Raw genomic sequence first — 13,083 nt, 5'->3', positions numbered from 1 at the left:
AGTGTTTGCACCTCTGGGGACACGGTTATTTCCCTGAGTGAGGAAAGAGGAAATTCTCTGAAGTAATTTTATGAAATTTCCGGATTGTTGCTCTGAGTCTGTTTCTTGTCCAGCTAATTCAGGGTCACTTGAACTGGAGTATGCCCAGCAATGTTGCCTGAAGCCACAGCAGACGTGCCATGCTCTTTTCTAGCTCTTTACTCTTTCAGCCTGTGCTTTTTGAACCACAAACCACTCCAGCCTATACAGAGCCATGTGAGCTGTGTGTGGCTTCAGCCAGAGTTGTGTGAATCTCTTGGTCTGGGGATTTTCATTCATCTTCCCTGGAACAGAAGGACACATGCCCTGCAAGGCTGCTCTGACTGGCAGGTTTGATGGTGTAGGAGGAAGAAGTGCATAGTCCTGCCTCTCTGAACAGGAGAACAGCATCCCTTATTCCCTTATCTCCAGTCTGCAGCCCACGGTGTCCCATTCCTGGGTCACTGTGGAAATGGGGATCACGGGGAAGCTGGGGTAGGCTTGAGCTGTCCTGCACAAGAATTGGGGTGCTGAGGTGGCTCTGCTCACTGGTGGGATGACCTGCTGTGCCTAGGAGGTGCTGGGAGAGGCCTCACTTGGAGCTTGCAGGTGCCACAGCACCTTTGAAACTGGATGGACTTGCACTGGGAACTGATAGAGTGCCAGGCTTTGGATCAGTGATGGGAACCAGTGACTGGAACCCAGGCATTTTTGTTGAAATTATATTTTTGCATACACGCCTTCTTCTCTTTTTTTCCTGTTTTAATGGCTTGGAAATTTCCTGATTCTCTGCTCTCCGGGGGAAAATGTTGTTTATGTAGCATATGCCACTAATATTTTCTTCATGTTATGAGTTAGTGGGCAGGATTGGTCAGTACATGAAAAAAACCACTGTTCAGTGTCTTTAGATTAGAAGCTTCATAATAATGCATATAGTAAAAATGATTAATCTCTATAATAATGGCAGCATTTTTTTTCTGTGTAGAGAATATATATTTACACCCTTCTAAGAGCACCAGGCATGTTAACTGGTTTGTGTTTGCATTTTACTCTACCCTGACTCTACCCTAAAAAAGATGCTATTTAAGGCATATTTTCTTTTGGCACAATTCCACTGAAAATAACAAAGCAGCTTCTGCTTTAGACAGTGGGTGTGTTTTGCCAGAACTCTGAAAAGGTTGTATTTTACTAATAAATTATCCCTGTAGCATATTTTGGTCTGAGTTGGAGCATAGCTGAGCTGTAAAGCCTGCATGAAGGAGCCTTTCTGGCCCCAGGTACATATAAAAAACCTGTTAGTATCCCAGAGCAGATTCCAATACAGAAAACCAGTGGCATATACCATTAGCAGTATAATATATGGTTTGGAAACGGAGGAAAAATTCTGGGGAGGTCTTCAGTACAAAGGCTTAGCAATTATAATGAAGTACTATCCTGGTTAAGATAACAGAGTCTCGACAATTTGTGCTTTAGGTTGGGCTGGGACCTAAGAAAGCCTCTTGAAGAACAACCTGTTTGCTGTAATTAAGTATGAATATGTATCACTACATTGGTTCATTAGCACTGGTTAGTTCAGCAGGCTGACAAGCTGATACTGTAGGAAAGAGGCCCAGGAAAAATGCAGCTATTATGCTGAATTTGATTCTGTGAGCTTTGTAGCTGTTTACTTCTTTTTCCTTTGCTGCAGTTGCTGCCTAACATTTAGAGAAAGTCAATATATTCTGAGCTCTTACAGCCTTGGCAAGATCAGCACCGATTGCAAAAACATGAACAGAAATTTCTTTGTCCCTAAACAGCAATAAAGTGTCTGAAGCTGCTTTCCACAGGAAAGATCACAGTCAGAAGCATCTTGCCTCTCCTTGATTTAGCATCAAAAAGAAGTTAACCAAGAGCAGCTCTGCTGGAGGTTGCTGTTGTCCAATTGAGGAGAATAACAAACTTTTATATTCCTTACTTAAATACTGTAGTCAGTCATTTACATCAGTACATCTTTTTTCCCTATGTGTTACTTAATTATCTTAATAGATACTTGTGCTTCTGCAATAACAAGTGTTTCATAGCAATAAGATTGTCGAAGGAAAAAAAATGGTTTGTGTAAAAGAATTTCGTTTTGCAGTGCTGTAGGGAAAAGGTGTCACTGCTCTCTCCATGGTTGCTGCATTTGCCTTTTAAAGGAAACCTGATTTATAGTTAAATGTTTTGGGAGATGGGTAAAGGACCAAGGCGAGGGCTAGCAGTGCCAAGGTGAAGTGGGAAATGAGTGAGACGGTAAGCTGAAGGAAATTTCCCTCTGCTTTATAACATACAAGGGAAACAAATTGGAAATGTTGGTGGGAGGAGATGAAAGCTCCTACATCATTGCAAAGCAAGGGCTCTAGAGTAAAAAAAGAAAAGCTCTTATATGGTGAAATCTTGTGTTCTGATAGCTTCAATACCTTGATATCCACATAAACAGCGCTATGAGCTGCTAGGCTGTATTTGCTTCTGGCCTTCCCCTGCATTTGTTTCTTCTCAGGCTGGACACCCTGGAGGTGTCTCAGTTTTAGCAGTGGGAACAGAGAACAGCAGCATTCCTGCTTTGCTGTTCTGCTGGCATCTCTCCTCTTCCACCCAACAGGGCGTGAGGGCACAGAGGCTGCTGCATGGGGGTACCTGGGGGATGGCAGTGCCTGTGGATCACAGAAGTGGGTGGACAAAGGCATCTGCATCCTGCTCTGCAGCTTTCCCACACTGCAGGCTGAAATCCTGCCTAAAACCTCGCCAGCCCCTTGCCCTTGGTGACTGTAACACCCTTCTGGGATGGCACTGAGAGAAGAGGTGGCTGGGCCCATCTGCAGGACCCAAGTGTGATGTTCAGCATGAGGGTTGATGGAGGATGCAGTCACCTCTGCTTTATGCTGTGTTCGTACTCCTGTGGGGGAAGCTGGACATTGGGCATGTGGTGCAGAGCTCAGAGCCATCGGCCCACCCTCCTGCCTCCACATCAGAAATGCACCCCTCTGCCTTGGCTCACTCCCTCACTGGGGCTTTGAAAAGCAAGAGGTACCAAGTGCCTCAGCCCCTGCCCTTCCTCGTTCATCACTGGTCTCAGAAACTGGTATGGTTTCCCTATTTCAGCTTAGACAGAGACTTCTTGGTATAATCAGACCTCTGACTTTGGCCCTGTTGGTTTGGTGTCGTGATTTGAATTAATCTTTCTTCTCTCTCCAGGAGTTAAAACTTTCAGTTCCCAGTTAGTGTGAAAGCAAATCTATGGTTTGAGACCCAAGGTCTGTGTGTCTCAGATGATGTTTCTCATAATAGTGAACAGCAGCTGCATAGGGAGGAGAATAAGCACGGGGTAAACATTGAATCCTGCCTATCCAGAATGCTTCTCCCAGCCTTCAGCAGTTTGTGATCCCTACATGTTTTTTGTACCTAGCTGCTCTTGGATGTTTTGAACACCTAGATCCTGTGTTTTAACCCCTCATGTTCTCATGTGAGGCCCTTCCTCTTTTATGCAGAACCGCCTTTTTGGCTTAAGAGTCTTAGGTGAGGAATCTCACTGAATAACTTTGGACAAGCTGCCCACATCTGTTATGAAACCTCATTAGAAATTAGTGTCCTTTCCAGTCCTCTGGCACTGAGACAGTTTATGTAAGAGATTATAGATGACAGCCTGTAGTCATTCACCTGTGACACATGATGTGTTGACTGTGTATTACTGCCACTTACTGTATATTGCTCTTCTCCTGCCAATGTTTTTCCTGTAGTATCATTTATTAATACTTCAATTTGAGGCCAATGCCTTGAATGCCCAGTAGGGAAAGGTTCCTGCAGGGAGCAGTCCTGTGGGTAAAAACCCACTTTGATTTCTTACCTGTAATGTAATATTTCCCTGTTTGCCTACATAAGTGTCTAGGCATTGTTTAAACAATATTATGCTTCTTCTTCTTCTCCAAATTGGGTGAAGCTCAGAGATCAAATTTTTAAAAATATTGCTTTGATTTTCAAATGTACTTTTTGAGTTCGCAAAAACATAATGTAAGGCTAAGTTGTTGGGTTTTTCTAAGAAAAACAGGTATCAGCTGTTATTCTGATCAATTTATAATTGCGCCGTGCAGAATAGAAGAACTGAACTTGAGCTCTCAGTGGATGGTCATAAAGACTTGGAACCCTTGTTGCAATTATGAAGATAGTACTTCAAGGGCACATTTTGCAACTGAGATAGTAGTTCAAGGCCAGCTTGGGTGGGGTCCTGAGCAACCTGATCTAATGAATGGCATCCCTACCCACGGCGGGAAGGTCGGGTCCTAAACTTTTCTATGATTCCGTGATATTAGGGCAATTCATATGGGCATTCTCATTAAGCTATATACCATTTCTCATGTAACTTCATTGGAAAGATGCCAAACACAAATATAAAGCAATACTCTTTTCAAAGAGAGCAAGATCTGCATCACAAGGTAGTATCTTCTGATGGCCAAACAGACTGTTCTTGGCTGTAGCTTAGACAATCACCGCAGCACCATCACCGTGGAGTCCTCTTCGTTCTCTTCAGCAGTAATTTTTCAGCTGAGTTGCTGTTCTGGAGAGGAAAAAAAATAGTATTTTTTTCAACAAATGTCTGTTCTTTGCTCCAAATTTTGCTTTAAAATATTACCCATCATCCAGACCATAGCGCAAAATCCATTGCCAGGGGAGGAGGCAGCAGCACAAGCTGTGGCAGGAGAGCTCAGTGGCTGGCAGCACAGTGAGTCCTTATGCAGAGGGAGCACTGCTGAGCTCCCAGAAAGCACCACCACCATCACTGAGTTCCCTGACACTGCCTGGGGCTGCCACGGACTGCAGGCTGAGCCTGGGTGGGATGTGGAGTTTGTCAGATTTGGGTCTGTTTCATCCTTACAATGGCTGCTGGTTACTGACATGGATTCCTAAAAACAAAATCATTTCTTCAAGAAGTAGGGAAGAGTTTCTTAGGCTCTTGCACCTTCCTGTAAAGCTTCTGTTCCTGGGCTTGGAGTCAGATTGAACACTGGGCAATTTCAGGGCAATGTCAGGGCAATTTCTGAATTCAGAATAGTATTTGGATTTTCATTTAAAAAATCTTTACTTCTTGAGTTTGTTCTACAATATCCGACAAATCTTTATTTATATCTTGGTAGGATATCTTGGAGAGAAGACTCTATATGCCTCCCCAATTGAAATTCTATTCAAATAGTTCAGTTAACTTCTCTGACTGACTTCTAGCTGTTGCCAAGCATGAAGAATTAAACTGCCTATTCTAAAATGTGTCAGAAAGACCACGTTTTAGAGTCTCCATCAAAAACTGACAAAGCATTAAAAGAGCAGCCCCGCCACTGCTGGGCCTGACTGCTAATGAGAAGAGAGGACTGTGTTTAGTGTCACCTCTGAAAGCTCCCAGAGCAAAATCAAGGAATATCACAGGTTTGTAAGCACAGCCTGCAGCTAAGGTGTAGCATTTATGTACATCTTCTGGGTGTAAAACTTGTTCCTTTCTGCTACAAAAGCCACTGTTACTGCACTCAAGTCTTTCATTTCCTCTGTCACTAGTGAATAGATGGTTACCCTTGAAGTTTGCAGGTTTGGCATGAAGTCTTACCTGCTGAAATGTATTTCCATGGCCGAGTACTACATGGGGAGGGTGGGTTTGGAGAGGGTCTTCTGGATCTTTTTCCAAAGCACGCATTTTCTCCACCCAGAAATATTCGATTAGGCAGGTAGGCTTCAGCAAGGTAAAAGGACTTCAATCATCCCAAATGCCTGTAATTTCTGCCTTACTTGTTTCGTTAGGAGAGAGCACTGATATGTTAAATGTTTCCTAGCCAAAAAAAAGAAGAATAAAATCCATTCACTGCAGCCTAAATACATTTGATTTATGGATCTCTGATTCATCCTGACAGCTGCTTAAAAATTCATGTCAAATTCTGCATTAATGTTGGCCAGAAAAAGAAAAGAAATGTGTTAGGGAACAAGAGTGCCACAAAATGCAGTTCCCACTGTGGGTGTGTTTAATGAAAGGCAGGGGTAGCATTTAACTTGCCAGGGAAGCATCAGTACATGTTACTAGATCCTTTCTCTTTTTTAAATCTGTTGAGAAAATGTGTACTGGGGCATAAAAATGCCCCTCTTACACTGATGTCTCGTTATGTTATTTCCTTTCTTTAATTTGCATACTTTTTACATATGTTGCAGTTTATGTGAAACTGAGATATTACAAATATTTTGTTTAAAAAGGGATAAAAGAAAAATAAATTATAAATTACTTTATTTTTCTTTTATTTTCTTCCTAATGTGAACATATTTGAGATTTAAAACATGGCTTAATAGCATGATTGATAAATAGCATTCTCTATAATGTCTTGGAGAAATTATCATAAAATCAGTAAAACAAAAAAAAAATCTGATTGTTATTTGTCACCGCTCTGGTTATTTTTTCCAACAATTCTTCATTACAAGTGATAATATTTTCCAAGAAAATAACCAGATAGCCTGAAATTTTAATATATTAAGGGTTTGAATAAGTAAAAGCAGCTGTTTTCCTCTTGGAATAATAGTCTTCTACATTGCATTTTGAAAAAGTTTTATTTAGTGTATATCCATGGCAATTTGCTTAGTGTCCTGTGCCCAGAAATATATTAAATCTATATTAAACTATAATATAATTGAACATAGTTAAACACATTACACATTGTTAAAGTTTTTTAAGATGTGCAAGATTCAAGATGATTAAATTGTTAAGATCCTACCTGTGTTTTCTGCTGGGTTTGTCTCTATCTCCGTTTTCATGGGCTTTCAGGTGATATCCATGCAGCGTCCTAGGTTGTACTGACCATGATGTTCAAGGTCAGTACTGGATAAGCCATTTGGACAGAGTGGTGGCTTTTGAGAGCAGTTGATTAAATTCAGTAATATTGGCTGTGGAATTTTTCACTGTGGGGTTTTTTTTTTGGCTATGCATGAGATTGGTGTTTTAGTTTTCCTGAAGAATGATTTTTATTTTTTTTTTAAGATGGAGAAAAGAACAAAGGAAGTCATGTGGACAGCTAAGCCCTGCTCCAGACAATTTTTCTTTTTGACTGCAGGAAAATTACTGGCATGGCACCAGTGCCCTTCTCAGCCACTTTGAGACTTGGCAAATTTTCCCTAGGCCATTAGGGTAATGTTTGCATTAGCCTTTTGTAATAAATAGGTATCAGAAGAGTTGCAAGGCTAGATTTATCTTGACTGCTGATGGTAGACTCTTGCTAGAAAAAAAATAAAGGGGAATAGCTGAAAAACAGTAATGCTTTATAGTATCAGCAGGAAGGTTAAGTTTCCAGTCATGAATATCTAAAACTCCTGACTCAGCCAAACGTTTGATCCTCTCTATTCATTGAGTGACCTGTTCATAATCAGGGAAGTATTATGATGGGAAGCCTCTTGAGAGAAAGAGGGGTGGTGTTTGCACTTGTGCTCGGAGCCTTGAGAGACGAGGGCTCAGTTCCCAGCTTCATGGCAGATTTCTCTGAGTAGCAGCAGTCTGCCACAGCTATTTCAGTGCCTCCAGCTGATGCAGGCACCCAGCAGAATTTTATGAAGTTTCCACCACAATTAAGGTTTTCTGCTGAACACCACCCCCATGTGTATATCCAAAGTCTTGCCAAACGCCTCATGGCCTTCAGCATCAAAATCCATTTGAAAACCTGGTCCATACCTCCCAGGATTTCTTAGTGAAGAAACATCTGAGCTGGACTTTGAAGACCAGGATACAGTGCTGAACATTGGGTACCAGCTTGGAGGGAGAGGGATGCTGTTGAAAATGCAAGTCACCCTCCCACACCTCCATTTGTGGCCGAGTGATCCCTTCCCATCTCCATGAATGCCCCGTGACTGCAGTGCTTTCTCCTCCTGCCAGAGTAAAATTACAGACAGCCATGGGATTAACAACATCAGCCGATTTCCTGGATTTCATGGCAAATTCTGAGGCCCCACCCCAGCACAGCTCTTTGAGTTCAGACACTCCCAGTTTTACCTTTCTAAATGCCAGCTTGTGATCATTTCATTTGCTGTTGTTGCTAGCACATTTTTACATTACAATACACCCTGTCTGTCCTTAGCTACTTAGAACAATTGACTATTGCAAAACATAGTTTAGGTGTAAAAATTGTCTACATGCTTGTTCCATGAAGTGAAAGAACAGAATATCCCTAATATTAAACTGTAAAGCAGTGATCATTTATTTGTGAGGCCATTAAAGGCATTTAACAACCTGGTGATTCCCAGATAATTTCAGACCACATATATTTCATGCACACAGGGGATTTAAAATTAAAAAGAAAATACTTTCAGCAATTTCTGATGCAAGTAACATCAAAAAGTGCTGTACAGAGGGGAAAACCAGTGTAAAGTTGAGGACAGCTAGATCAGTGGAGGGCCCAGTTCACAGGGTCATGACAGAAGGCTTGGCAGGATTGTAGGAAGTCCCTGCTTCATCCCATTAGTGGGAATTTGCTGCCTCAGCAGTGCTGACGTGCATCCTTGTGGAGCCATGCTGCATGCTATGTCAGGGGCTGATCTGGGCTGCAGAGGCAATTTTTTGTGGAATTAAACAGTGACCTTGACTGTAAATTTTATCACTTGGAGAGTCAAGCTCACGGCAAAGAGTCACAAATTGCTGTATGGCCTTGGGCTGTGGGGAGCCACTGGGAACATGTTGAGCTGCTCTTTGGTTGCCAGCCTGGTGCAAGAGCAGTGATGCTTTGGTGTATTCTGGTTGTGAAACCGTGTGGGAATCTATGATTGAAAGTGTTTCTGATCTGAATGCAGAGTTTGGAGGGGCTTCTCTGACAGACTCATGACCCCGCAAAACAGACTGTCATAAATGGATATGGAGTGTTGGATGCAGTGTACCTCTCTTTTTGCAGTGTTTACAGCACTGTCATCCAGATAAGCCTCAGTAGTGCTAGAAATCTGTGCTTATGTCAACCCATGGAACACATTTTACGTATGTCACCAAGATTAGTACGTAGAAACACATTGTGTATCTGGTTTCAGTTGAAACCTTCACCAGATGCATCTGACTTCCCTCTTGGTAAACAGGAGGGAAGAGCAGAAGGAAGCACAGATTTCTTGTTCTTTTTTTTGCCAAAGCTGAATGAATCAGAGGGCTGGGCAATCACCAACCATAGGGAGTTCAACAAGGGCAGGTGCCAGATGCTGCATCTGGGATGGGGCAGCCCTGGCTGCAGGGACAGAGCGGGCAATGAGAGGCTGGAGAGCAGCGCTGTGCCAAGGGCCCTGGGGGTGCTGCTCCATGGGAAGCTGGGTGTGAGTCAGCAGTGCCCTGGCAGCCAGGAGGGCAGCTGTGTCCTGGGGGCATCAGGCACAGCACGGCCAGCTGGGCAAGGGAGGGGATTGTCCTGCTCTGCTCTGCGCCGGGGCGGCCTCACCCCGAGTGCTGGGGGCACTGTGGGGTGCCCCAATGGAAACAAGGCATGGAGCCACTAGAGAGTGCCCAAAGGAGGCCACGAGGATGGGGAAGGGCCTTGAGGGGAAGTTGTGTGAGGGGTGCCCGAGGTCACTTGGCCCGTTCAGCCCGGAGAGGAGGAGACTGAGGGGAGACCTCACTGCGGTTAAAACTTCATCAGGAGGGGAAGCAGCAGGGCAGGCACTGATCTCTTCTCTCAAGTGAGCAGTTATGGCACCCGAAGAAATGGCATGAAGTTGTGTCAGGGGAGATTTAGGTTGGATACTAAGAAAAGACTTTTCACCCAAAGGATAGTTGGGCACTGGAACAACCTCCCGAGGGAAGTGGTCACAGAAGCAAGCCTGACAGAGTTCAAGAAGCATTTGGACAAAGTTCTCAGGCACATGGTGGAATTCTTGGGATGTCCAATGCAGGGCCAGGATTTGGACTTCAGTGATCTTTGTGAGTCCCTTCCAACTCAGGATAATGTGTGATTCTATGATTGCCTTTTGGTGATCACTTGATTTACTTAAGGTTCCTTTTCTCTCTCTGTGTGATAGGCTTAGAAGATGTTGTAGCAATAATGATTCCTGAGCCCAAAGGGAAAGAGATAGTGAGCCTCCTGGAGAGGAACATTACTGTGATGATGTACATAACCATCGGGACACGCAACCTGCAGAAGTACGTCAGCCGGACCTCGGTGGTGTTCGTCTCCATCTCCTTCATTGTGCTGATGATCATCTCCTTGGCGTGGCTGGTCTTCTACTACATCCAGAGATTCCGCTACGCAAATGCCAGAGACAGAAATCAGGTGAGCAGGGCTGGAGTAACTGTTTGTGTTTCCAAAAGATCACCACGGGATTTATTGTAGAAGTAAAAGTGAAAGAAATTGTCTATGTGTAGTAAAAACAGAAAACCAAAAGAAAGCCCAAGAAAGTGAAAAGAATAGGAATATTAAAATGACTGTGACTGGGAAAATCCAAAACTTATGTCAGTATAGATGGGATTCAAGAAAAAACAGAAATTAATAATGTATGTGTATTATAGGTTGTTTTCCTTATGCAAAGCACAAAACAATAGACAGAAAGGTGATGTTTATTTGTGAAAATATTGTTGTGGTACATATAGTCAAATGTCATAGCAATGTATATAACTAAAGACCCTTGGGATCAAAATGCTGACTAAAACATTGTGAGGTATGTGTGTGTCAAGCAATGTTCTTGATGAGTGAGGAAAGGGGAAAAAAAAAACCTATTCTCATTTTAATGCTTCCTTAGAAGGATCTTGGGCTAGAAAGACAAATATGTCACTCTTAATTTGACAATGATCACTGAACAGGACTGTAGTGATAGCCACTAATGGTATTAAAGCATTGTTACTGGTTTTGGCATCTTGTCCAAAGCCCTTGACAGAGATAAAAAGCCTATAGAGCTCAAGACAAGTCAGTAGCAGTGGTTTTGTAAAGCACTGCCCAACTTTATGTAGTTCAGCAGTGAATAATAATAGCAACAATAATAATAAATTTAATATTTTCTTGGCCAGATGCAACTGTCTCAGCAGAACTGGGAAGCTGAGGCTTGTACATTTCACTCTAATGGTACAGTAGAAAATGTTATCAACATATGAAATTTGAAGAGATAACCATTTTACTGCACTGTAGAAAATGCACTGTAATTCAGAGAGGTTTCTGAACTCTCAATAAATTACTGTCAGGACCAGGAGGGTTACCTGGCTTATTCTGCAGGAAAGGTAAAACTCAGAGTATGAATTATCACTTGGTAGAGAAAAGCCCTGCTACACCCTCTGTAACAAATACTTGACGTGTAGGAACCCCTCGCCTTCCCCCAATGAAATTCAGGCATTCTCTGAGATAGAGAGCAGCTGCTCTGTATTTACAGACAGAAAGAATGTATTTTCCATTTAAATATACAGTCTGGAATTTTGGATAGCAAGAACGAGACTATCCCAGCTGGAATTTGAACATCATTGGCAGCAGATTCACTGTGACTGCAACGTCTGTGATAATTTTTAGATGCTTTGTCTGCAGAAGCCACATGCGTGCCTAATTTGTGTGTGTGAGTAAGTGTGCTTTCAGTCAAGTAATTATACAGGCAGCTTAGCAGTGTAAATAGACATACATAAACATGAAACTCAGCAAAATAGGAAGTTCCTTCAGGTAATATGTTATAGTTTGAAACAGATGTGTTTGTACGTTCAAACATATTTCCTTTTCAGTATTTTCTTTCCAAAGTTTGAATGAGACCTACGTGTGCACAAGTAGTTGTCCTATGGAGAGGTTTTAACAACTTGGTTATTATACTAGTTCTGTTCTTCAGAAGAATTAGAAAGGATGCCTCCTAAGTAATTACATCTTATTAATTATTAATATTATTATTTTGAAGGGAAAAACTGGGCAATTATAAGGGGCAACCTAAAAAGTCTTCATGCAGTTTTCTTCATACAGTTTTGTCTGACATCTAGTCTCTTTATTAGCTCTTTCCATATGAAAACAGTAACAAATACAAACAAAACTCTATTATTTGTGTTGATGGGTTGCTGTGGCTTTTTAGTTTTGTTTCTTTTAGTCCTGGCTACGGAATATAATGATGTAGGTTGTTCAGAAGAGCTCAGCTTGCTCTTGCCCTTCCCGTGAGTGTTCCTCTTTGTTTTCCATCAGGTTCTGGGTTTTCTTTTTCTTTGGCACATTCTCTTGTGGTTCAAGGATGGGATCACAAATTTCTGATTAAAATCATACTGTCCTTTTGTCAGGCCTCATAAACACTTTTGTCTAGTCCTTCTCTATCTGGTGACTCTCCAGGTCCGCTTCCCTTCTTTCACTAGGTGTAAGTTTCTGAGCAAGCAGTAAATCCAAAACAAAGTGATTTAGTTACCATCAAGAAAGCAATGAGTCCAGCTATTGAGAGAGGCAGCTAGAAAGACTGAAAAATCTCCTGGAATCATTTCCTGTGACTCCACAGTGAGATGAAACCTGGACAGAGTCCATCTACATCTTCAGCCACCACTCTTACTCATCATGTGTGCAAAATCTAAGTTCACAGGCCAGAAGGAAGACACAGCTTACTCCAATTAGGTGCCTGATTTTGATGAGTGGAGAATCAGGAATTCAAAGATTCTTGCTGAATGCCAGGGTCTATTCATCCCCACTTGGCTGAGGATCAATGCAGTGGAGCACAGAATTGTCTTCCACTATGGGCTTGTGCACCTACAGCCAGGGTGTCAGCTACAAACGTGGTGAGATATCATTTTTTATTTTAATACATTTAATTTTTAAGAGTACCTCTAGCACAGACAACTGTACATTACATATGGAAGTAGAAGATAGTTAATAATATTCACGTTGATTGAACCTTTTTTCCCACCTAACGAGATGTGCAGGAGGTTTGTGGTTGCCTTGATGATGAATCTTTTCGACATGAAGAGAATAAATTTGTGTAAGAAAATCTGTTTCCTCAGCAGCTTGTTCCTGGAGGGCTCCTGAAGATGAGAGAATTGAGAGACTTTGTAAAAGGCTGTGGAAATTGTTTAAATCAAGAAATATCACATTGTAGAGCAAATTAGAAGCAGAATTAGAATTACATGACAAGTTAAGTTCCAGA

General features: G+C 42.1%; 1 protein-coding gene across 1 annotated transcript in view; it reads left to right on the top strand.

The window, feature by feature from the left end:
- Positions 1–13,083, top strand: part of RNF150 (ring finger protein 150) — a 108,108-nt gene that overhangs the window by 50,116 nt on the left and 44,909 nt on the right. The window contains exon 2 of the mRNA XM_066549465.1: positions 10,027–10,277. Coding sequence (XP_066405562.1) covers positions 10,027–10,277 — 251 coding nt within the window. The remainder of the gene's footprint in view (positions 1–10,026; positions 10,278–13,083) is intronic.

This window comes from Molothrus aeneus, chromosome 4 (genome assembly GCF_037042795.1).
Source record: "Molothrus aeneus isolate 106 chromosome 4, BPBGC_Maene_1.0, whole genome shotgun sequence".
Classification (NCBI taxonomy): domain Eukaryota; kingdom Metazoa; phylum Chordata; class Aves; order Passeriformes; family Icteridae; genus Molothrus; species Molothrus aeneus.
This window is presented reverse-complemented; position numbering and strand designations above follow the sequence as displayed.